The 26,484-nt window shown below is 38.3% G+C and overlaps 1 protein-coding gene across 1 annotated transcript in view; it reads left to right on the plus strand.

Moving 5' to 3' along the window:
* DNAH2 (dynein axonemal heavy chain 2) overlaps positions 1-26,484 on the plus strand; it is a 132,965-nt gene that overhangs the window by 29,814 nt on the left and 76,667 nt on the right. The window contains exons 9-14 of the mRNA XM_069104179.1: positions 79-208; positions 503-685; positions 1,699-1,913; positions 24,574-24,720; positions 25,349-25,505; positions 25,808-26,047. Coding sequence (XP_068960280.1) covers positions 79-208; positions 503-685; positions 1,699-1,913; positions 24,574-24,720; positions 25,349-25,505; positions 25,808-26,047 — 1,072 coding nt within the window. The remainder of the gene's footprint in view (positions 1-78; positions 209-502; positions 686-1,698; positions 1,914-24,573; positions 24,721-25,348; positions 25,506-25,807; positions 26,048-26,484) is intronic.

The raw sequence follows: 26,484 nt of genomic DNA on the forward strand, positions 1-26,484 counted from the left end.
GATCTGAGGTGGGACTGGGCAGAGCTTAGGAATGAGGGCTTATTCATCTAAACATATATTATTTTGCAACTGACATAGGTTCCGGGCAGGAATCAAAGATCTGGAGGTGATGACACAGAATCTGATTACTGCAGCCTTTGAGACAGTTCGAGATGTGGAACATGGAGTGTTGCTGCTAGACACCTTTCATAGACTTGCAAGCCGTGAGGTGCCTGCTGCTTCCTGAATCCTTGAAGGCTTTTGCTATTTCTTTAAATCCACCTGTACTCTCCCTCACCCAGGATAGTCCCCAACCCATTTTTATTTCATGCCCACCTCACACTAAATCACCAATACCTTAGTGCTGCTCTCAAGATCACCCAAGAAGAGTGTAAACATCTACCAACATCCTCCATAGAGTGACTCCCACTCTGGAATTGCTAAAGGTAGAGGAGCCACCTGGACATTAGTACCCAGGAGTCTAAGGAACTTCCTTCTCAAACTCTGTCTGTCTCTTCCTTAGGCTATAAAGCGAACATTTGACAAGAAGGCAGTGGACTTGTACATGATGTTCAATGGGGAGCTGACTCTGGTGAACCGGGAACTGAGCAAGAAATGGCCCTATATACCTCCATATATGGGCCAGTATTCTGGTCATGCCTTTTGGGTGCGCACCCTGCGTCATCGCCTTGATCGTACCATGAATGTAAGCATTCTAGTGTCTGCTTACTGTCTATTGGTCTTGCTCTTTCATCCCTCAGCTTCTGTGCTTGGCCCCCATTCTGTATTTTTCTTGCAGTAGGCCCCTTGTTCTTGCTGTCTCTCTTTTCTTTCTTATCTCTTTTTCTTTTAATATAATGTTTTCTCTGCTCTCTAACATCTTCTCTGATCTTTTTCTTTTGACAATCTGGATCATTTGTGTCAATCTTTCTTTCTTGTACATTTTTATTTTTAAAAATTATTTATTTTTAACATTTTTTGTTTTTTTCTGTTTGTTTTTGGAGGGGGGAAGGCAGGGCAATTGGGGTTAAGTGACTTGCCCAAGGTCACATGGCTAGTAAGTGTTACATGTCTGAGGCCAAATTTGAACTCAGGTCCTCATAACTCCAGGGCTGGTGCTCTATTCACTGAGCCACTACCTGCTGGGGTGTCCATTCTTTTTTTTTCTTTAAGCAATTGGGGTTAAGTAACTTGCTCAAGGTTACACGGCCAGTTATTTCTGGGTGTGGTGCTGAGTATCTGAGCCCAGATTTGATCCCAGGTCATCCCAACACTGGGGCCAGTGCTCTTAACTCACTGAGCCACCTGGCCGCCCCTTGGGGTGTCCATTCTTAATATTAAAATTCTTTTAAACATTCTTTTAAAAATTTTTTGAGTTTCAAATTCTGTCCTTTACTCTAGCCCCTCTCTCACCCACTAAGAAAGTAAACAATATGATACCTATTATACATGTGAAATCATGCAAAAAATGTTTCCATATTAGCCATGTAGCAAAGAAAAAAGGCAAGAAAAATAAAGTGAGAAAATTATACTTCATTTGTATTCAGAGTTCATCGGTGCTGTCTCTGAAGGTATATAGCATTTTCTCTGGAGGTAGATAGCATTTTCAATCTTTCAACTAAGTTTTTCAACCCCCAGATAAAAGACTTGGGCCAGATTAGGTATTAGAAGCATGTGAAAAATTTGGCCTACTTATCTTTTTCCCACCTCTCTTTTTAGTGCCTTTCATCTGCCCATTTCCTACCCCATATTGGCACTGGGGAGGAGAGTGTCCACACATACCAACAGCTGACCCAGGCCATGGATGAAATGGTTCGAAAGACTTTTCAAGAGTGGACACAGACTGTGGATAAGGACAGCATTCGACGGCTGGACACCCCACTGCTAGGGATCAGTTCGGAGAAGCCAGGAATGTTGGATGTCAACTTTGACAAGTATGGATTCCATCCTCTCTACCTTTTTTTCCTGACCCTTCTCACAGTTCTGTCTTTTGTGCCTTCATCCCCATATATATCTGTCTCTCTGGTTCTATACTTTATGTTCTACAATATTTGCTTTCACTTTATAATTTAATTTTACACTTTAACTTTTTAAAAGAATTACATCAATTCCCTCAAAAAAGAGCCGATGATTACAGTATACTGCCACCTGGTGTTTCTGTTCCCTGGTCTAAATATACCACGTACTATGTGTTTCTCCTGAGGCTTCAGATTGGAGAGGTAGGAGGGAAGTCTCTGAGCAACCCCCTCCTTGTAGATTTATAATAATTATTTTTCTTGGTTTTAAAAAATTATAAACAATAACAGTCAAATAAATATACAATACAAGGGGCATTTTACCTAAACCCATCAGGCTTTAGCAAGGCAGAACCAAAAGAACTGACAAAGTCAGCAAATAAGATGCTTTTGTTTTACGTCCTTTCCTAGGCCTGTGTCCCCTTTATCTAATCAAGCAAGCATTCCTATGTTCCAGGCACTATGCTAAACCCTAAGGATACAAAGGAAAAAAGCAAAACTAGTCCCCAAACTCAAAGAGCTTGCATTCAAAAGAAAAACAAGATGTATATGGAACATCCAAGGTACATGCAGAGTAGAAGGAAGGTAAGCTTAGAGGAGAAGACATTAACATCTAGGGGGCTTGGGAAAGATCTTTTGTAGAAAGTGGGATTTGAGATGATTCTTATAGGAAGTCAAGAAGTGAAGGTCTGGAGGGAGAGCATTCCAGGTATGAGGGGCAACCAATGCAAAGAGATGAGAGACAGAGCAGTAAGGAAGGAATTTGAATAAGTTATATGGAATAAAGAATGGCCACTAGGAATAGACCATAGAATGTATGTAGGGTAGTAAACCTAAGAAGACTGGAAAGATAGAAAGGGGCTAGTTTTGTTCCTAGAGGTAATAGTTTTTGTTTTTTTTTTTTTTTTGGAGGGGGGAAGGCAAGGCAATTGGAGTTAAGTGACTTGCTCAAGGTCACACAGCTAGTAAGTGTTAAGTGTCTGAGGCTGAATTTTCACTCAGGTCCTCCTGACTCCAGGGATGGTGCTCTATTCACTGTGCCACCTAGCTGCCCTTCCTAAAGGTAATAGTGAACTGCTGGAGTTAATTGAAGTAGGTTCACATGGTTATCACTTTGGCAACTGTGGATTGGAGATGAATAGGGGAGGGGAGAGGTGAGATTAACTTGTCAAGGGTGGGGAATCTGTGGCCTTGAGGCCACATGTGGCCCTCTAGGTCCTCAAATGCAGCCCTTTCACTGAATCCGAAGTTTGGATTTAGTCAAAGGGCTACACTTGAGGATCTGAAGGGCCACATGTGACCTTAAGGCCATAGGTTTCCTACCCCTGGATCAGTTAAAAGGCTGTTGCAGTTGTCCTGCAAGATGTGGCAAAGGCCTGAACTAGGGAGGGGGTAGTGTGAGTAGAGAGGAGACAGTTGAGAGATATGGAGAAAGATACAAGATTTGGCAGCTGACTGAGATGAGTTAGAGTTAGTCGAGGATGATGTTAAGATTGAAGTCCTGGGAGGATAACAGTGTCATAAACAGTAATAGGAAAGTTGAAAAGAGGAGTGTGTCTGGGGACAAATATAATGAATTCTGTTTTGGAAATGTTGAGTTAGAGATGATTCTGGGACATCCATTTTGTAATATCCACATAGCAGTTGGTGATGCTCAAGAGAGAGACTAATAGAAAGACAGATAATAAATCCATCAATGTAGCTTCTGACTCCAAAGGATTCTACCAACCACTGACCTCATAATTGGAATATTCAAAAATGACTGGGATTTGCTCACTCTAGATCATTAGCATCTACCTCCCTTTTTCTAACTCAATTTAAAACCCCTCAGCCTTCTAACATCTACAAGCCATTCAGAGCTAGTCAGGGGCTTGAACTAAGCTAGTTGTCTTGGATTTAGCTACATTTATATGGAATTTCACCTTTCTAGGTGAATCAGTAATTTATCTGGGTATTGTGAAAAATAAAATTTATTTTCATCTGTTTCCATAGAAAACACTTCAGATCCATCTGTTCCTTGATACGGACTGCCTTCTTTTAAAGAGACCCTATCTTATTTCTAGTTATAGCTCTTTAAAGACATTGAAATGTTCTTGTGGGGAGAAATCTTCATTCTTTGTCTATGCCCTTTTGTTTCTCTAGATGTTAGTTGCTCCAAGAAACTCTAATATTCTCCTTCTCCTAAGATATACATGGAAGCCTAAGATTCTCTCAGATGTAGTGATTTGTCTAAGCACCAAATTCCTGAAGATTTTACCCACTGTAATGCCTCCATCTTTAATTATCTACATACCACCTTCCTCCCCAACCCTGGGAGCATTTTTCAGTGGCACCCTCTCACACTACTGAATTGAGATTTCTGTATTTCTTTCCTCATTTCAGTCTCCCTCTTTGCCATTACACTTCTTCTCTTGTAGCCCCTCTTCTTCCCAAGAGTTGACAGGAATTATCATTGTTTACCATCGACTTGATTAGGATACATTATACATTATACTCTATCCTTTTCCTCCTCTCTCTTTTTTTGGTGTAGTTTAGTTCTACAAAAAACACTGATTCACCAGTAGGTAGCATGCTGTGAGGGTTCATTCCATGATATTTCAAGCTTATTCCTCCACCATCACTTATATTTAAGTTCTACTTTTACCCTTGTCTCCTTATGAACTTTTAGAAAGAAATCTTACAGACCCTCCATTTTTGTTGTTCTTAACCCCATAAATGTCTTTTTCTTTCTATTTCCCCCCCCCTTTTTTCCTAGAGTTATTTATTTCATTATCTATGTCTTCCTTAGCATTCATATTTATTTACCATTCTTATGCTTCTCCTGTCTGTGGTGTTTGATAAGCAAATAATCAATTCACATCTTGATTTAAAAAAAAATAGGAATGCTTCAAATGCCTCTCTTTTATTGAGTATTCATCTTTTTTCATTGATGTCTAGGCTCAAGTTTTCAGGATATATCACCTGAGGTTGCATCTTGAGTTCCTTTGCTTTTTAGAATTCATTATCCCATTCCTTCCTTTGGTTTCTTGTGGGTGCAGAATAGTTTTGTGTTTTTCAGATTTTTTTCCCTTTATATTTGAAGCTCTTTTTCCTGGTCATTTTCAGAATTTTTTGTTTGTCGTTGGGATTGTTAAATTTAACTAGTATTTATCTTGGAGTTTATAGCATAAGGGTTTTTGTTTTCAATTTTTCCCAGAGGCTATCCATAGATTCTTTGAATTGACACTGCTTTCTTTTCAGCAGATCTGTATTATGGTGTTAATCTGAGACTTGCTATGTTCTTCTGGGAGTCCTATGATTCTTTAATTGTCTCTGTACATCTTGTATTCTGGATCAATATGTTTTGCTTGTATAGAAATCATGTGTTCTTTTAATTTTAGTGCTTTTTGCATCTCTTTTTCCAGACTATCTTATACTTCTGTGTATTTGTATATCTAATCCGTTGTTCTTAATTTGCTTCTTTGAAAAGAGTTACCGCCTTAGATTCAGTAAATTGTATTCTGCCAATTATTTCTACTGTGCAGGCTATAAATTTTGCTTTTACCAACCTTATTTTTCTTCTTAACCATCCAAGAACATATTGCTATGGTTCTCAAGCTCTTTTGGAAATTCATAGGGTCCTATACCTCATCAGGTGTTGACTTACTTTCTCTTTCTTCCAGTATTTATTCAGAGATGTTTGGACTCATGGAGGCTATCTTCCCTTCTGTTATTAATACCTTCCCTGTTGGTTTATCTGCTTGTGCTAATTTTTAATGGAGTTTTATTTCTTCTGGGATCTTTGGTAATTCTAGTCTTTTTTTCCCCCTTATTTTCCTGTCATTCACTTTCTGATTTCCTTTAATGACAAATTTCCTGGAGGCTAAGTTTCTTCCCTTTCTGGAAAGAAGCTTTTCACCCACCTAAGTATCTGCGTCAAATGACTTATAGGAAGACTGAATGAACCTTCCTTCCATTAATGCCAATCCTTTTTACCTCAGGCCTAGTAGAGCTCCTTATACCTGTTGGTGCTTTGTGGGAGCTCCCTCTATTCCTTAGTTTTATGCATGAGCTGCTGCCTCCGGCACAGCAAACTTAAGCTTTCCTATACCTCTATCTCCTCTTCTTAGGGTGGAAGTGGTGGAGGGCAGAGGTTTTTGGTTTGTTTCTTTATTTTTGGTAGTTGTTTTTTAGAGGCAGTTGGGTTAAGTGACTTGCCCAGGGGCCATATAGAGGTCATATAGCTAATATAAGGCCGAATTTGAACTCAGGTCTTCCTGAATCTAGGTCTGGCACTTTATCTGCTATGCCACCTAGTTGCCCCATTTTTTTAGTTTTTAAATTTATTTTAAACTTAAATACAAAATAAAAAAAGAGAAAAAATATTGCCATGTTACACAGTAGAGCACAAGAGGATTCAATATAAAGCAATAAATTTCCATTTCAAGAAAACCTACACTAAAACTATAATATACAATATAACATATAATATAAATATAACACATTATAATTAAAATATACAGTAACAATAACATTATTTTCAAAGCTGTCCATTTTTTACTTCCTTGTAGGTTTTCTTTTGTCCTCTGCTATGCATTTATTACTTTATTTCTTTCTCCTTCTTTCCCCTTCCTTCCCATAAGAAGGCTACAGTTAAGCATATGAGATATATATTTATATGTATATACATGTGCATATACAAATATACATACATATAGATAGATATCCATAAACATATACATATGTGTAATTCTTTTTTTGTCTGGGGATGTATATAGGGGGGAGGAGGTAGCGGGGGGGAAGAGTTGGCTTTTTGAAGGACAATTGCCCAAGGTCACAAGGCTAGTTATTTTTTTTGTGTGTTAAGTGTCTGAGGCCGGATCCCAACTCAGGTCCTCCTGACTTTGGGGCTGGCGTTCTACTCACTGTGCCACCTAGCCACCCCATATGTGTAATTCTAATTGTGACCCCACCATATTTGAATTTTTTTTCTCGTTGCTCTGTAATATTTTCTCCTTAACCTGGCCCAGTTTCAAAATTTGACTTTGATACGATACCCCTGTAGGTTTTCCTCCTAGGATCTCTTTCAGGTGTTGATTGGTAATCTTTTTCCCCCCTTTCTACTTTCCCCTCTTGTTCTAACACTTCAGGACAATTTTCTTTAATTATTTCTTGTATTATTGTATCAAGATTCTTTTTTTTGATCAAAGCTCTCAAGTAGTCTGATTATTCTTAGGTTTTTCTTCTTGATCTGTTGTTCAGATCAGTTTTTCTTATATTTCACATTTTTTCATTCTTTGTATTTTGTTTTATTATTTCTTGGTCTCTTATAACTATACAATTATAATTTTCAAGAAGTCATTTTCTTTCTTAAGATTCTGGATCTCCTTTTCCGGTTGATTGACTTTCTTTTCATAGTCTTCTTGTTTTTCTTGGATTTTTCTTACTTTAAAACAAATTCCTCAATCTCTCTTATTTGATTTTTAAAGTCTTTTTTAAAGTTCTTCTATGAATTCTTTTTGGGTTGGTGACCATTTGACTTTACTCTCTAGGGTAGGAGAGGCTTTTTTTGGCTTCAGTATCCTCCTTTGAAGACAAACCCTAGTCTTTCCTTTTCCCATAGTAACTTGTCAGTAGTTGGGTTATTTCTCCTTTGCCTGCTCATTAAAAAAAAGTGTTTTTTTTTTTTAGCAGCTTGTTATTATAATCACCCCTAATCCTGGGGTGTGGGGGATGGTGTCTCTAGACTCAGGTCCTTCTTACTGTTATTTCTTGAGCTTTGTCCTGGGTCCAACCTCTGTATTCCTTTCCCCCTCCAAGTCACAGCTAGGACCCTCTGGCAAACTACTGGAAATTCTCTCCCTCCCTGAGAATTCTCCAGTGGATATGAACTTCAGTTCTTCCTTTTGGCCTGGAATCGAGACCAAGAACTCAAGCTCTCCTGAAAATGCCCACAACTAGCAGCATTCCAGCCCCACTGCTTTTGCCCTCACCAGACATGTGCTGTTTCCTTCTCACTTGGCAGCACAGTTGGACCTGGTGTCCCTTGTCAACAGGAGGCTCACTTAATCTTCCCCTGCTCAGATGCCGAACTTTCTACACTCTCCAGAAGGTGAAAATTCCTGTGGTTGAGGCTGAAGCTTCCTTCCATCTCAACTCCCCCCAGGGCTTACCACTTGCTGTATCAGTGGAGCTAACCTGAAGGTGTTTACACTTCACTCTGATTCTCGGATGGCTCTATTTCCTGTTTAAGGCAGTGGTGTCAAATTCAAATAGAAACAGGTCACTGAATTGTACTTAAGGATCCCTGCTACAGTGTATTGGCTTAGAAAACCACACATTAACATTATCTATGTTTATTGTATTTTTAAAAATTTTAAAAATATTTCTCAGTGACATTTCATTCTAGTTCTTGTAGCACTCCTGCTTTAGGTTTCTTGGTCTAAGTCTTAGGTGTGGAGACAGCTTTTATAGCTTTATCTCTGGTGTATAATTCTTATTTTGGAGACATGTGAATGATTGAGAAAATGTCCAGTCCTCCATCTTTCTCTCAGTAATACTAATACAAATATTCCACATTTATATGTAGTACTTTATGATTTATTAAATACTTTCATCATAACAACCCTGATTCCTGGGCCTTTGATGTCATATTGGTGTTACCAATACAATTTCACAGATGAGTAAACTAAGACTCTGAACAAAATAACTTGTCCACAGTCACACAGCTTGTTAGCTTAGACTCAAACCCAGTCAAATCCTACTTCTTCTACATTAGGTGACATAGGTACATTCATCAGTGGCAGAGGCAACTGACAGTTGTCAGACCAGTAAACCAAGAAACTTAGAAACCCATAGTGGTCTTTGGCATTTGGTAGTTGAATCACCACAAATCCCTTCATAGCTTTGAGTTCTCCTGTGTTGGCTTTTATCTGCAGATGTTGTAAAGGGAGAGGCTAAGCTGATCCTAGAAGTGGTTAGTCTGCTGGCCTCTCTCTTCTGTGGGCAGTTTTTCCACAGGCAGTCTACAGTTTGGATGCCTAGCACCTTACTATCTTTGCTGCCATGCTCTTTTCAGCATTACAAAGCTTCTCCTTCCACCTCCAGGCTGGAAGTTCTGCCTCTCCTACTAGACAATTCTTCCAACTAAGAACCTTTTTCTAACTTAAGTCACCCAGTCTTTGTTGCCTTAGGGTTCAATTCAGTCCATTTTACCTTCCTTATTAGTTTGGTAATCTTAAGGTTCACCTATAATCTATGCTTAGGGAGAAAATTCATTTTGAAAGATCTGATTGATCTTCCAGAGTGGAAATGTCTTTGTGTTTGGAGGCTTTCTTTTTAACATTTCAATGTCAACAATCCATAGTCAATAAACATTTATTAAGTACTTACTGTATGCCAGGCACTGCATGTGGAGCTGGGGATACAAATGGAAAAGATGGTCTTTGCCCTCAGGGAGATTACAATCTAATGAGAGAAGACTACATACACAAAAAAACCTGAAGGGAATTGGGGAAAGCGGGGTATAGTACAGAAGCCAAAGAAATCCAAAGTGAGTGCTACTGAGAGGCAAATGAGATGTCTGAGATGTCTGTCCTATCCCCCTTCTGTAAATGGAGAAGCTTATGGCTCCACCCTCCAATCAGAGGTGCAGATGTATGATAAGATATGAGTAACTTCATTGTGTCCATCCTATAGTTCCTGCGGGCCTTCTGCTTTTGTTAGAGTCTTACCAAAGTATCCCCTCTTTCAAAAATCTACATTTTTTTTTTTTACAGTTTATTCCTGTAGAGATGGAGCACTAATTAAGTAAACAACTAATTCAGGAAAGGCATCCAAAGATGATTGTACTTCTAGATATCTAGACTTAAAGTTTTAAAAAACTCTTGTCTTTTGCTAGTTAAGTGAACCTTGACCAAATCTTGTAACTTCTTAAAGTTCAGTTTCCTAGTCCATACGATAGGAATAGGGATGGAGACCGCTTCTTTGAAATGTTGATAATGATACCTATCTACCTCACAAGAATTGTGTTAATATTCAAATGAAATACTCTTATGTAGGATTTTCTTTCAGAACCTGGATGGTGGCCCTCTTGAGGGTTCTAGATAGAAACCGGAGATGAGGAGTTAATTTGATTGGCCATCTTCTCCACATCTATTGGTTTTGTTCTGCGTCATGACTGCTGAGCACTCAATACTATCACTATTAGTGCTGATCTCTAAATTTCAGGTGATCATATAATCAATTTCCATCTTAAGCTCTTTGGGACCTATAGTCTGTTTTTATTAAGAATATAATAAATGGAGGACCTCTTTCCAAATGCCTTTTGGACATTTTTAGTATTGTGATTCTTTAATACAGGGATAGACTCTTTCTTTGCAGTTCTCTTTTATTTTATTTTTTTGCCCAGGGCAAAACCATAGAGTTGAGAGGAAGTAACTTTAAATGATGAACTGTGTCATAGTTAGTGCTGCCTTAGCTACTGCTTCACCTGGAGATGTGGGGACAGAAAGAACCACATGGAACAACTAAGGAACAGCTAGGCCCCAGTATCATAGGGCATGCCACCAATGGGATTCATTTTGAATGGTAGTTGACTTCTGATCCCCTCTCAGGGATCCACAGGGTCAAATCCAAGACCACTGGGAATTTGGTGGGTATCTGTGCCTGAAGAGAGAAGGGAGGAGGATGGAAACAGTGTGTTCCCAGCAGGAGTTTTCCAGACAGACCTAAGTTCTTCTAGAGATTGTTAGTCACATTGTCAAGAATTGGAGTGGAGCTAGCCCTTGAGCCATAGGTCAGACTCTTTTTCTATCTCTGACTGTAATATTGGGAGGAGGAATCCATAACCTGTTGGATAGCTGATCATTTTTTTTTTAAACCAGATCAGTGAATGGTGCTTGAGAGTCTCAATACCATGACCTATTATCTTTTGGTTTCTTGTGCCTAAACTATAATGTGAATGCATTTTCATTGAGGGTCTGTCTTTTTTGCTATATGTGAGATAAGCACCATCATCTTCCTAAATAATATATCCTAAGTTCTTATTATACATTTGGATGATAATCCTAATTTTTCCTATAAACCTACCTACCTGGTCAGTCAAAAACAAATATTTATTAAATGCCTATCCTGGACTAGGTGCTGAGCTAGATGCTGTAAATACCAAGACAAAAATGAAATTATGGGAGATATGCATATATAGTAAGTATATTTACAATATATACAAAATAAATACCAGGTAATTTCAGTGCAGGATGAGCAGCTGTGGGGATCAGGGAAAGCTTCATGGAGAAGATGATAATTGTGCTGAATCTTGAAGGAAAAAATGAATTCTAAGGATTAGAGGTGAGGAAAAAATGAATTCCAGGCATGGGGCAAAGACACAGAGATGGAAAATTAAGTGTTGTGTGTGTGAGAGAGAAAGTATTGTGGTTTTTTAATTAACTAGAGCAAAATAAAATAATTAAATTTATTAACATGCAATAAACCTTGTGACTTTTTATATCTTTAAAAAAACTTTTAATATTTTATTTTTTCCCAATTACACAATTCTTAACATTCGTTTTTCAAAGTTTGAGTTCTAAATTCTCTCCCTCCCTTCCTTCCATGGCCCCTTCTGGAGACAGCAAAGTAATTTGATACAGGTTATACACGTGCAGTTATGCAAAACATTTTCATATATATTGTGAAAACAAAACAGACCAAAAAACCCACAAACAAGCAAAAAAATAAAGTTTTTTTTTTTAAAAGTATGTTCCAATCTACATTCAGATTCCATCAGTTCTTTCTCTGGGAGGTAGATAGCATTTTCATCATAAGTCTTTGGAATTGTCTTGGATCATTGTATTGCTGAGAATAGCTAAGTCATTCAAAATTCTTCATCAAACAATATTGCTGTTACTGTGTATAATGTTCTCCTGGTTCTGTTCACTTCACTATGTATTAGTTCATGTAAGTCTTTCCAGGTTTTTTGAGAACATCGTGCTCATCATTTCTTATAGCACAGTAGTTTTCTATCTCGATCATATACCACAACTTGTTCGGCCATTTCCCAGTTGACGGGTATCCCCTCAACTTCCAATTTTTTGCCACTACAAAAAGAGCTGCTATAAATATCTTTGTACATATAGGTCCTTTTCCCTTTTTGTTTTTTTAAAATCTCTTTGGGATATAGACCTAGTAATAGCTCTATATCTGGGTCAAAGGCTACTCAGTTGTATAGTCCTTTGGATATAGTTTCAAATTGCTCTCCAGAATGTTTAGATCAGTTCACAACTTGACCAACAATGCATTAGTGTCTCAATTTTCCCATATCCCCTCCATCATTTGTTATTTTCCTTTTCTGTAACATTAGCCAATCTGATAGGTATGAAGTTGTACTTCTGAGTTGTTATAATTTACATTTCCCTAATCAATAGTGATTTAGAGTATTAAAAAACGAAAAACTTTTAATGTGCAATATGTCCTTTTGTTTTATATGATTTGGCCCTGAGTTCATAAGATTTTGACATATTCTTTAATTGCTTCTCATGAAATCCTGTCACACTGGATATTAAATATACATTGACAAAGGTATTTTCCCCCAAGTCTTTACTCTGATTATAGCCCACAGATTTTTTTTTTTAATTGGGACTAAAGCAGACAGGTTCCCAGACCATTGAAGTATGTTTATCTCCATATCTTGGATAAATTTATTTTGTGGTATGTAGAATGATGCAAAGTTGTGTTTCAGTATTCCATTACCCTTGGGAATTTCTTTAATTCTAGAATATTTTTGCTTCTCAATATATCAATATTCAGCATCAAAATAAAATTTTGATTTTTTTCCCTCAATTGGGACAAAGCTTCCAGGTCCCCTGGAAATTTAAAAAAAAAATCCCCCAAACATTTTTTTGGGTAGATGGTTTACCTGATGTAGTAAGTGTGATGAAGATTTCCAGATCTTCATAGACTCACCTGGACTTCTGACAATGGTTTGACACTAACCACTGAAAATGTAAGTTTAATTAGTATTAATTATCTTTTTTCAGTCTTGAGTATTCCCTGCTTTTTATTATTTTTGTCCATGACAAGTGTTTTTTTCTTTATAGTAGTGGTTAACAGCTTTAAAAAAAATTAGACTTCTTGATGTTCTTTCAAAACCAAGAAGGCATTGTAGAGGGGTAGGTAACATCATCACTACCTGCTAGATCCCTCCAAAGGTCTTTACTTTTCATTTTCTGAGGATTAATTAAGTTGTTTTTCAGCAACGGTTTGTCAGTTTGCAACATTATGTTTGGTGCATACAATCCTGTTTCATTGTGAAATGCTTGTCTTCCCCACATCAACAACTGTTGCAATATCTCTAATAGTGCTTGAAATATGCTCTTTAAAACTTGTGTAACTTTTGTATTTTCTTTAATCGCACTTAAAAAAAATCACTGAATTAAAAATGCAACAAAAGTAAGCAATGAAATACATCTGTGTGGTATGAAATCCAGTGCACAACTGACAGAGAATGAATTCCAGATGGGGAAACCTGTTGAATCTGGTTTCATCTGGCCAAAGTCACATGTTCTGAGTTAGCCTAGTATCAGCAGGAGCACTCACATGACCTTTGCTGCCACGAAATAAAACCATATCAAAATGATTTTTTGGTCCATATAATTTACTCGCCATTGTGTAGACCGATATGACTTAACTTGAAAGTGCATGGAGGGTGTAATGTGTATTCTTGTAAGTCTTCTCTGAACTGCATGGTATAGTATGACAAGACTGGAAAGATAGGAAGGGGATAAACCATGACAACAAAATTATGGACTAAAATAAACAGATAGAGTAGTATAGAAGAGAGGAGAATTTGCTGATGATGGCAGAACAATCTAGAAAATGTCAGTGGAAAGCAAACAGTATGGTGACTTCCCCTACTGGCCTAGTGTAGCATGGGCATGAGAAAAGGGGCAACGAAGACCATAGAGGGTGGCCAGGGATGAGCTATCATTTGGAGAAAGTCAGGTTTCTGGGAGCTCAAGTAGGAATATCAAAAGAAAATGCCTAGTATGAAGGAGAGTTTGTTAACAATGAACCTTTGTTGTTTTTTTCATTTGTTTCAGTCATGTCTGACTCTTCATAACCCTATTTGGAGTTTTCTTGGCAAAGATATTAGAACGGTTTGTTGTTTCCTTCTCCAGTGCATTTTTACAGAGGAGGAAACTGAAGTAAACAGGGTTAAGTGACTTGGCCAGGGTCGCAAAATACTAGGTGTCTGAGATCAGATTTGAGCTCAGGAAGATGAATCTTTCTGACTTCAGGCCTGACAATCTATTCACTGCTCCACCTAGCTACCCCAACAATAAAGCAGAAGAAGTAAAAAAAAAACAAACAAACAAAAACAAGAAACATCATTTCATGGAAGATTTGAACATTTTACCTTATATTTATGGTGAGCGTAAGTAAAAAAAAAGACCATCAGTGAGATAATAGTAGCCTATGTGCTAATATACCTTTGTAGGTAAAGAAATTTAGTGAAAAAATTGATACTATGCATAACAGTTAAATACCTTAATACTCAATGATTTCAATGCAAAGATAGATGGAGAGGGAGATGGCAAAACATATTGGAAAGTATAGTCTAAGAATAAGAAAAGAAAGAAGCCAGTCTTTGTAGAGTACATAGCAATGGAGAGCTAATGATTGGCAGAACCTTTCACCCACATGGCCCCAGGAGCAAAGGGAACCAACCACATAACCCAAGTGAAGACTGCAATCAAGTAGAGTAGACAAGCAGTCCCTAGAGAAAGAAATACATGGTCCCAGAAAAGTTGTAGTTCTGAGCAATGACACTGGCTATGACTGGACAGAGCCTCCTAGAGAGAGGAGGGAGAAATTTGGACAGTGTTGAGTCTCTGAATCAAGCCTCTTAGTAAGAAGAGAAGTATGAGCTTAGGACTAGAGGATGCACAACAGACTGACCCACGGTTCAGAGGAGCAAAGCTCACCCTTATTTCCTGACTTGCTCTCTACCTCTTTAACTCACCAGTGAGTTAACTGGACTGTGCAAGACTGATGGGGAAAGACTTGCTCCTCAAGAAGCCCCAAGTATAAGATTTCATTTTAGGGAACCTCCCAAGACTTTAGGTTAATGCTCTAAGTCTGAAGAGGCCCCTAGAAGGCCATTTATCAGAACTTGAGGTATTGACTTTTTTGCAACCCCAAGGTCATTGCTTTTCCAGGAGAAACCCAAACTGAGTCTAGCATACCTTATAGGTTCCTAGAGGGAATGAGACTTATTGGAGAGAGAAGTTGAGTCATTTAAACTGGTCACCTGTGAATCCTTTGTATGTTTTGTATTGCCTGTGGGACAGAATTAAGGCTGTTGTCTTAGACTGAGTGCATGAGAGCTTGGGCCATTTTACCTTATATCCATCAAGCCCTAAATACGAGCTATAGTTTTATATTCCTACAGAAGAAAGCTGGGTAGGGGCATGAGTCAGAGGGTGACATTTGAGAAGCCTTCAAGATTGAATCCAGGCCATGAAAGCACAGAATATGAGGTGCTCGGCTGTAGGTTACAAGACAATTAACTTTGTAAGGTTCCCAAGATACCACTTTCCCCCCAGATATCTATTATAGATAATAACCCATTTTCTACACAGCATATTCCCTCTCCCATATGCTTACTTCCTTTCCTGTATGATAAAAAAGACTTCTTACTATTGCCCTTAAGTATTCTAATCTTGAATCCTTTGGGAGTTAATTGTTTAAAATTGCTTAGGGTATCCTATATCAGAAATACATGGTATATAGTATGACAAGAGGGACAACTTTAGGTCCCAGCTATGGTTTCTTGCGGATGATAATGCTTGCACAGCCTACCTCACAGGGGCTGCTGTGAGGAAAACCTCTTGGAATCTGTAAAGCACCATAGCAATGTGCTGTTCTTTTAGAAAACACTATCAGAAGATTTATCTTTGTCTGTCCTGTTTACAATTTTTCTTCTGAGCACTAGAGGGAGATGTTGTTTCTATTTCTTCCGTTAGCCCCATTTGGTTCACAGAGAAGTGTGAATCCTTTGGAGATTTTCTTTACCCCAGAGGAGGAGCCTTTTAACAGAGTCAGGTCAAGGCTCTGTGTAAGAGGCAAAATCTGAAATTTATTTCCTTCATGCTAATGATCACCAGATGCCTTGATTTTTCACTGTAACACATGCAACTTGAATTAACACAAAATAAATGCTGATATACCATGGAGAGTAGAATTTTCTGGCATTAAAAATATGTGTAGTTACAAAAAAGTAACTTAAAAACAGGGATATGCTAGAGCCAAGATCTTACTAGCTTTGATGATTACAATTTTCATTGTGAGCAGTTACACTTTGGAAATTCATGGAACCTACAAATCAGGGCCCAATTTATTGTTTTGTAGATTGTCTAGACTTAGAAAATGATGGAGAAAATGTTTATAATTCATATTAAACTTAGAAGTGTGTTATGCATCTTTTTTTTTTAGAGTCAGTTGTTAAACATTGAGCAGTACACAGCTTCATAAAAGTGTTCCTCTTTGCACACTTCTATTGTGCATCTTAGGTGGCTGCTGACCCCTGATCTGGATTCTAGGTTCTAGGCTGGGGACCAAAATGATTCTTCATGAAACTCCCACAGTGTAACACCTGCTCTAGGGATGTTACTTCCCTAACTACTGGTGCAGTTGTTGAGAAGGCAGTTGACTGCTTCCCCCCACATGGTTCTAGAAGTAACCTTGTAGGTTGTTTCTAGTACTGTCACTCATGAGCTCTTATCCTATGTGGCCTCCAATATCAATCAATCAAACTCTAATAACTGCTAGAAAAAAGCATTTACTGAGAAAGTTTAACAATAGTAGTTATAAAGCATTCTCCCCAGTATAGGGGGCACATTCTCCCCTTGCAAACCTAAGATCCCTGGGAAGATCATGAGGCACATACATCAAGAGCAAAGTGTACCTCCCAAATCTTGAACCCGCACAAGGCCTTTCTTCCTTTAATGGAATCCTCAGGAGGTTTCCCATAGGTTTCACTCTCTGGGCTTGGTGGATAAGTGACTTTATTAGTCCATAGCCAGTATTTCTCTCTATTATGAGGAGTCACAAACTCTAAAGCTGCCATTGTCCTCAGAAGACTGACTTTCTGTATCCATCTGTGGGAGCTTCCTTTGTGGTTGGCCCCTGGACTCTGTTTCTGACTCTAGTTGCTAAGGGACCTCAGATATTTTTTCTAATCATTCAAAGTTCACAGGGTCAGTTCTACCTCTGAATATTTGTTTACCCAAGATCAAGAAAGAATGCATGCAAAACAAACAGATGAGATGTGTTCATGGACACATGATATCTGGATGGGAGATAGGGAAGCTGCTTCTTCCTTTCCTCTCTCCTAAATTTCCTCACCCAGAAGCTCAGAGCAATTCTTGCCTCGTTCCCCATTAGGAAGGAAAAGAGCAAAAAGAGTTGAAGGAAGGGCCTGTTGATCCCTTTTTATGGAAACTCATTTGCATGACTCCTAAGTCACCAGAAGTCTCCTTGTCACCATATAGCACTAGCCTTGCCCAGAGATTCATGGTTCCAAGTAAGATTGCCAAGCCTCCCTATGTGGTTGGATTGGAAGCAAGTTGAGACATAAAGGCACATGATCTATATAAACCACCAAGAAGAGCAAATCTGAGCATACTCTAAAGAGTAGGCCATCATAGGCCAGTCCCTCTATTACACATATCTAACTTAATTTTTGTAAAGAGTGTTTTATATTTGTATTCATAGGTAGACTCAAGGATATTTTATATATTCCTTATTTTGAATGGAATTTTTTTCCATCTCTTTCTGATAGGTTTTGTTGGCAATATATAGAAAAGGTGAAAATTTTTGTGGTTTTACTTTTATATCCTATTTTAAATATTTTTTTATTTAACTAAAGTTACAATTTATTTCTATTAATGTTCTATTGAATCTCTAAGGTTTTCTAAGTAAACCATCATACCAGCAAAAAAGCAGGTTTTTTTGTTTCTTTTATGAGGGGAAAAGGTAGGTCAATTGAGGCCAAGTGACTTGCCCAAGGTCACACAGCAAGTAAGTGTTAAGTGTCTGAGGCTGATCAGGTCCTCTTGACCTCAGGGCCAGTGCTTTATTCACTGTGCCACCTAGCTGCCCCCAATCTTTTTGTTTCTTAAAGAAAGCCTATGCTTATTCTTTCTATTTTGTTTCAAATTCTTGCTACAATAGCTCTCAGTTCTAGAACTATATTAACTATAGTGGTGACAGTGGATATGTTTGCTTTATCCTGGATCTCATTGGAAAGATCTCTGGTGTTTCTTCATTACAAATGATGCTAATTTTTAGTTTTAGATGGATACTTTTGACTATATTATTAAGAAAATGTTTATTTATATCTATGGTTTTTAATGTTATAATGGAAATAGGTTTTGTATTTCATCAAAAGTTTTTCCTTCATCTATTGTGGTTTTTATTGTTATTAGCAGTATGTTCTGATATATTAATTTTCCTAATATTGAACCAACCCTGCATTGCTGGTAGTTGTAATATACAATCTTTTTAGCATGTTTCTGTAGCCTCTATGCTAATATTTTGTTCAATATTTTTCATCAGTGTTTATTAGAGATAGTGGTATATGATTTTCTTTCTCCACTTTATCTCTCCATGTTTTAGATATCAAGGCCATATTTATCCCATAGAAGGAGTTTAGTAGGGTGCCTTCCTTATTTTTTTTTAAAATAATTTGTTAGGAGTTAATTGGTTTTTGAATATTTGTTAGAATATACTTGTAAATCATCTGGTCTTGGAGTTATTTTCTTCGGGAGTTTCTTTTTGCCTTGTTCAATTTCTTTTTCTGAGATTGGATTTTTACAATTCTCTGTTTTCGTGTTTTGTTGATCTGGGTATTTTGCATTTTTGTAAATGTTCATCTCTATTATTTATCAGTTTTTTTGGCATATAACTAGACAACATAGATTCTAACAATTTCCTTGATTTTTTCTTTTGCATTCTCATTTTTCACTTTATTTGTTTTTCTTTTAAAAAAATAAGCTTTTTAAAATACTTTTTGTTTTTACTTCATGTTTATCATTCTCCCTACCCCTTTCCTGAGCACCTTCCCTTATAACAAAGACATTTTAAAAAAAAAACCCATCAAAACCAATTAATACATAGAAAAATAACTGATGTTATAAGCAATATTCCATACCTATGGATCTTGAATGTCTGTAAAAGATGGGGGGAGATGGGTGGTATCTTTTCTTATATCTCTTCTTTTGGAACAATTTTGCTCTTTATAATTTCTCACTATTCCATTTCAGTTATTTGGTGTGTGGTTGTTCTTTGCATTTACATAGTGTATTACATTGTGTATGTTGTTTTCCTGGCTCTTCTGCTTTCACTTTGTGTCTGTTCATGTATAAACATGTGTAATGGGAATGCAAATTTGGAAGATCTTCCCTGCCCCTAGGCTAAAGTGCACCTGAAGCCTGGGGTGGGAGGCTTGTTTTTCAGTAGATACTTTTTGATTGGCCAGTGAGTCAATAAGGTTGTTACATTCTCTGAGCCAGGAGAAGGCTATATAAGCCCTGATGTGTAGCTTTGTTTTGGGACTCACTTTGAGAAGTGTTCTGTGATTTGATCTGGATTCTGGGAAGCCGTTGTTGAGAGTCCCCCGGCTTTGAAAAACCCAGATGTGGAAACCCAGATGTTGACTGGGTATGGATGTAATGGTTGGACAGTTTGGAAAGCTGTCTACTTGATCTGTTAATGTCTTGATAATTCTGTCTGTATATTTTGAAGTTTGGGGTGCTGACCTTTTTCCCCTGAACAAGGTAAACGATATATGTCTGACTGATTAAAGTAAGCTTGTTAACCCATTTTGAGTTGCTTTCCTTTAACAAAGCAGATCCAAGAACCTGTGGTAGCAGCAAACCCTGAGGACGTGCTTGGGGTGCTTGCTGCTACAACATGATAAACACAGAGAATCATGTATGTCTTACCATTAATCTCTGTGTTCATCATGTTTATTTTTCTTACAGCATAATAATATTCCATACATTAATATAGTCAGTCCATCAATCAATAAACATTTATTAAGTACCTATGATGTGTGGTAAGTGTTGGGAGAAAAAGAAGAAATGCAAAAGATGTTTTTAAGGAATCCATTGTCTAATGGGGGAGACAGCTTGCAAAAAAGCTATGTACAGGATATATTGGAAATAATCAACAGAGTGAAGCATTATCATTTAAGAGAGAGCACCTTCCTGAAGAAGGTGAGATTTTAACTGGTATTTGAAGCAAGCCAGGGAAGTCAGGAAGTAGAGATGAGGAGGCAGAGTGTGTCAGGCAGGAGGGACAGTGAGTGAAAATGCCCGGAACCAACAGATGGAGTGTCTTGTAAAAGAAACAGCAAGGAGGTCACTGTAACTGGATTTCAGAACATGTGGGACATATCAGGTGTAAGAAGACTGGAAAGATGGGGGCAGGAGGAAGACAAAAATTACTTTGAGAGAGGATAGAGGATGAACTGAAGAGGGATGAGACTTGTGGTGGCAGGCAGTCCAGTAGGCTATTGCAGTAGTTCGTGTATCAGGTGCTGAGGGCCTGTATCAGAGTGATAGCTGAGTTAGAGGAGAGAAAGGGGCATAGGTAAGAAATGTTACAAAGGTAAAATTGACAGACCTTGGTGACAGATAGGATATAAGGGATGAAGCCATCTCTTCACGTGAGATGGGTGAAGAAGGAGATTGTGGCAGAAGGCATCTAGGGCATGTGAGATGAGGATGGGAGAAGAGGGAACTCTTGGCAAATGCCCTCAATTTTTCCAGTGAAATATGAAGGTTCTCATCTGAGAGGATGGGGGAGAGGGGAAGGTGATAAGAGGTTTGAGGAGGAGTGGAAAAGTTTAGAAGAAGCTCTGTGTTGAGTGGGAAAGAGAATTAATTATGGAGGTTTAGCCAGTCTCTGTTTGATAGTCATTCACTTTGTTTCCAGTTCTTTGCTACCTCAAAAAGTGCTGCTATAAATAGTTTGGTGTGTATGGAAACTTTTTTGTCAATGACTTTCTTGTGGTATATCCCTAGTAGTAGAATCTTGGAGTCAAAGACTTTGGACCTTTTAGTTATTTTAATGGAATCATTCCAGATTACTTGCAGGAATCATTATGCTAATTTATAGATCCACCAACAATGTATTAGTGTACCTGTTTCTCAACAACCTCACCAACATTGATTGCTATTTATCTCTTTTGTCAATTTTGCCAGTTTGTTGAGGATGAAGTAATTTTAGAGTTATTTATTATTATTATTTATTAGATTTAGTTATTTTGATTTGAATTTCTCTTATTGCCAGTGATTTGGAGCATTCTTTCATATAGTTGTTAATAGTTTGCCATTCTTCTTTGGAAAACTGTTCAATTAGGGGAGCAAGGAATAATTTATCTGTCAGATTTATGGAAAATGGAGGAATTTATGATCAAGAGATAGAGAACATTATGAAATGCAAAGTGGATCATTTTGATTACATTAAATTGAAAAGGTTTTGCATAAACAAAGCCAATGCAGCCAAGATTAGGAGGGAGGCAGAAAACTGGGAAAGAATTTTTATAACCAGTGTCTCTGATAAAGGCCTCATTTCTAAAATAAATAGAGAACCCAGTCAAATTTACAAGATACAAGCCATTTCCCAATTGATAAATGGTCAAAGTATATGAATAAGCAGTTTTCAGAGGAAGAAATTAAAGCTATCTATTATATGAAAAAATGCTCTGAATCACTCTTTTCACTATGCCACCTAGCCACTCCTATAAATCACTCTTGATTAGATAGATGCAAATCAAAACAGCTCTAAGGTACCACATCACACCTTTCAGATTGGCTAACATGGCAAAACAGAAAAATGATAAATGTTGGAGAGGATGTGGGAATGTTGGAACACTAATTCATTGTTGGTGGAGCTATGAGCTGATCCAACCATTCTGAAGAGCAATTTGGAACTATACCCAAAGGAGTATAAAAATGTCTATACCCTTTGACTCAGCAATACCACTGTTAGGGCTGTATCCCAAAAAGATCATAAAAAAGGGAAAAGAACCCACATGTACAAAAATATTTATAACAGTTCTTTTTGTGATGGCCAAGAACTGGAAATTGAGAAGTAGCCCATCAACTGGGGAATAGCTAAACAAGTTGTAGCATATGAATGTAATGGAATACTATTGTGCTATAAAAAATAATGAACAGGTGGACTTCAGAGAAACCTGGAAAGACTTATATGAACTGATGCTGAATGAGGGGAACAGAATCTGGAGAACATTGTACACAGTAACATTGCACACAGAATATTGCGCACAGTGTGTGAGAACTGATTTTGATAGACTTAGCCCTTCTTAGCAATGCAAGGACCTAAAATACTTCCAAAGAGCACATGATGGAAAATGCCAGTCACATCCAGAGAAAGAACTATGAAGTCGGAATGCAGAACGAAGCAGACGATTTTATTTTTTGTTTTTTTTTCTTTCTCATGGTTTTTCCTATTTGTTATAATTCTTCTATGCAACATGACTAATGTGAAAATGTGTTTAATAGGAATGTATTTGTAGAGTCCATATCAGATTGTAAACCATCTTGGGCAGGGAGGAGGGAGGGAGGGGGAGAAAATTTAAAACTTATGGAAGTGATTGTTGAAAACTTAAAAATAAATAATTTAATTAAAAAAAGAAAACTTCATATCTTTTGACCATTTTGCTATTAGGGAGCAGATTTCATTCTAATGTATTTCTATTAGTTGTCTAACCTTCATTAGCTATCAGAGGCAAACATTTTTTCTGTCAATTGCTTCCCTTCTTATCCATATTTGTGCATAAACTTTTTAACTTCATGTAATCAAAATTATCTGTTTTATCTTTTGTAATTGCCTCTATCTCTTGTAACAAATAGGGATGCATCCTCTACTCATCCCTGTGAAAGGTATATGTGATCTGATAATTGTTTTTTTTTAATTTGGAAATTTTGTAGCTATACTTGTAGTATTTGTTTCCATCTCTTAACCACATATGACATTTGCTGTAGCTTCAGACTTTTTCTTTTTTGTTTTTGGCCATTTGGAGGGCAATTTGGGGTTAAGTAACTTGCCCAAGGTTACACGGCTAGTATTTTTGTGTGGGTGTTAAGTGTCTCAGGCTGGAACCGAACTCCTCCCGACTTCAGGGCCAATGCTTTACTCACTGAGCCACCTAGACGCCCCAAGCTTCAGACTTTTAACTTTACCTGTTCAGCTTTCAGTAGGTTTTTCACCTCTTGTCAAGTACTCAAAACTGATTTTTATTACACGAGTGATCTAAAATGTAATTCACATATTTACCTTGCATTTGTATGAGTCTCTATGATAAATACCTCATCCCACCACATGCCTTATGTTTCTAACCATGAATTCTCTCTGCTTTAATTATTTAACCTTGAGAAACTGCTGACAGGCCCAGGGAGGTTAGAGGATTGCACCATTGTCTTTGCCATGAAGGGGTGAAATTGTCATCATGTTGGAGTTGAGAAAAGTCAGTCCTTTCCAGTCCCTCACTGGAAGTCTTAAAATTATGCATGATTCAACTGGAGAATTGAAAGTAAAGCTCCTAAACCAGAATTTGTTCTTTTAACTTAGAAAGCACCCTACCCCGCTGTCACTGCTGTGGGGTGAAAGAGAAACGACTCAGATTTTGTCACATCATACCAAGATACAGAGTTCTTTTGGCTAGGTGCTTCTGGATGACCAGAAGCAGAGCCCAAAGCTCCCACCTAGTCCAGAAGAATCAGGACGTCAACTCTGAGGACGCTCCATGGGGATGAATGCCTATAGGCCAATTCAGCCTTCACTGCAATTGGAGATAATACTACTTTATTAAAGCAGGGAACATAAACAACAAAAACCAGCCATTAGTTGAGATATCAAAGATCAGCAACTTTTAAAGAAATGAATATTTCCGTGAAGTTTAGTACCTTTCTTATAAATCCTTGCCTTTAAGCCGTTCACGTTGCATTCTTAGCTTATTAATTCAAACCCTCTCATGATACATTGTCCTCATCTTGTTGTCAGAAAATCTTCTGTACTTGTCATTTATCAGTGACTGGCCATTCATTCTCTGTCTCAGCATAGCTGTGTCATTCATTCCATCTAGGCTGGTCATAGAAAAGCTTTAGTCTGTCTCCCTAACGCTTAAAACTCCTGTTTCCCTTCTTTTTACGTGGTTGAAGAAAAAGAGAAGGAAATAGTTAGGTGGGGGGTCACGCTACAAAACACCTAAACTACTCCGCGGGTTTTTTTCCTAGTCGGGAGATGACTTTAAATTTTAGTTCCTCTTTCTCATCAGTCATTTTTGTCTCAGATGCAGTTTCCAGAACCGTTTTATTAAAAGACCTTTCTAACAAAATGGAACATTTCATGAATCACTTCAACAAGGTTTTTGAACATGGGTTTAAAAAGACCTCATGAACGATGTCCGCCTCCCTCTGACTTTCCTCTCCTCAGCCCTGGGCCTTTTGCCGGTCCTTGCTCCTCCCCCACCTGGGTCTCCTCTCTCCTCGCCCCCATCCCCCTCACGCTCTAGGACCCTGCTTGTGCTGTTTGTGGAGATTTATTTCTGGGAGCGGCTGCTGTTTGAGACGCCTCATTACGTGGTGAATGTAGCTGAGCGCGCTGAGGACTTAAGAATCCTACGTGAAAATCTGTTGCTCGTTGCCCGAGATTACAACAGGTTGGTTTTCCAATCCTTACTCTGTCTTTTTGACCCTCTTTTTCTGACCCGGACTAATTATGTTCATTCCTGATACTTGGTCCTTCCAAAACCTTAGTGCTTCCCTAGGGTCCAGAATTCTCAAATTCTCTCCTTGATATTAGGTCCCACAAGCTTTGGTTTAAATGGCAAACTCAAACTGACTTCCTGAATGCCATAGGGTGAGACTATACGTTTTGAGATCAATCCCGGAGGAAGCTTAGTCCACATGGAGGGCAAAGTTAGAAAAGACTCCTGACTGGGACATGGCACAGGGGTCAGTCCCTCAGTGAATAAAATAGCATTAAGTGAACTGATTTTATCTCCATATTGATCCTGAATTCTTTCACAATCCCTTTTAGAATGAGAGCATCATGGCAGAGCTGAACCCCTTCCCTGTTTTTGAAGGCTTTTCTTTACCTAGCTAGATTGATGGGAGTAGAGACTTCATTGGAGTGTTTGTTATTTCACAAACACTCTTGATTCCCACCTTTAAAGTGCCCTGAAGCCTTTCAGTTCATCTCACTGATTATGAGGGAAATCTTTAGAACTTCTGTTCCTCCTGATTAATTTTCTCTGTTTGTTCCCTGGCCCCTCTTCTCATAAACAGGATCATTGCAATGTTGTCCCCAGATGAGAGGGCCCTGTTCAAAGAACGAATCCGTTTCTTGGACAAGAAGATCCATCCTGGCCTTAAGAAGCTACATTGGATCCTGAAAGGAGCAAGCACTTTCTTCATCAATGAATGTCGTATACATGCCAGCAAGGTGGGTCTTGGTCCAGGGGCAGGGAGACCCAGGTAGGATGTTGAGACTGGGTCCTAGAAGAACTGTCAGTTGAGATGGGAGACCGAAGGAATCAGTACCCTGGTCATAGGGTAAAGCTGGGTGGTAAGACACCTGAGTCCTAGAGAAATTTTATTTTCACCCTTGAGAAATAGAGTAGCTTTCCCTTCCTATAGAATTGCATCACAAAAGTCAGCTTAAAGTTATGGGCAGGGTTAGCGGCAGAGAGCCTTCATCTAGAACCCCAACCCCCAATGGTTGTGTGTCTTGATGTATCCAACCAGGTGCAGATGATTGTGAATGATTTTAAAGCATCTACACTGACAATTGGTTGGAGGGCACAGGAAATATCTGAGACTCTCTTGGTTCGAATTACTGGCAAAAGGGTTTACCAGGATCTAGAGTTTGAGGAGGATCAAAAAGAGCACCGAAATGTGGTCCAGCATAAGCTGATGGCTCTCCATGAGGAGGTGGTGGATATCATGAGTGAAACCTATGAGGTTTTCAAGAATGATGGCTCTGAGGTAGGGGATCTAGTGCTCTGTAACAGGGCAAACTCCAGCCCCCTTTGAGCTACTTAACATCCAGCCCTTCCCTTTCTTGTTGTTACCTCCCCTTCTTTTCCACTTCCTTCGGTTCCAACATTCTTTTTATACCCTCAGGCTTGTTTCTCTCTTAGTCCCATTACTCTCAGCATCTCAAGAATATCTTCCACAATTCCACTCATTGTTAACCTCTTGGACCAAGGCTGGTTCAGCTCCTACCGTGTTTCCCCGATAATAAGACACTGTCTTATTATATTTTTTTTTTTTGGAAAGAAAAACACCAGAGGGCTTATTTTCAGGGGAGGGCTTATGTTGTCCTGCCTCAGCTCTCCTCCGCGGCACTGCTGTCAATGGCGCCAGCAAGCAAATCACTGGGGAAGAACAGGATGATGTGCTCACTGCTGCAGCTCTGATTG

The sequence above is a fragment of the Petaurus breviceps genome, unplaced genomic scaffold (assembly GCF_028583685.1).
Source record: "Petaurus breviceps papuanus isolate PSGF00001 unplaced genomic scaffold, PetGlider_PUasm1.0 673, whole genome shotgun sequence".
NCBI classification, from domain to species: Eukaryota; Metazoa; Chordata; class Mammalia; order Diprotodontia; family Petauridae; genus Petaurus; species Petaurus breviceps.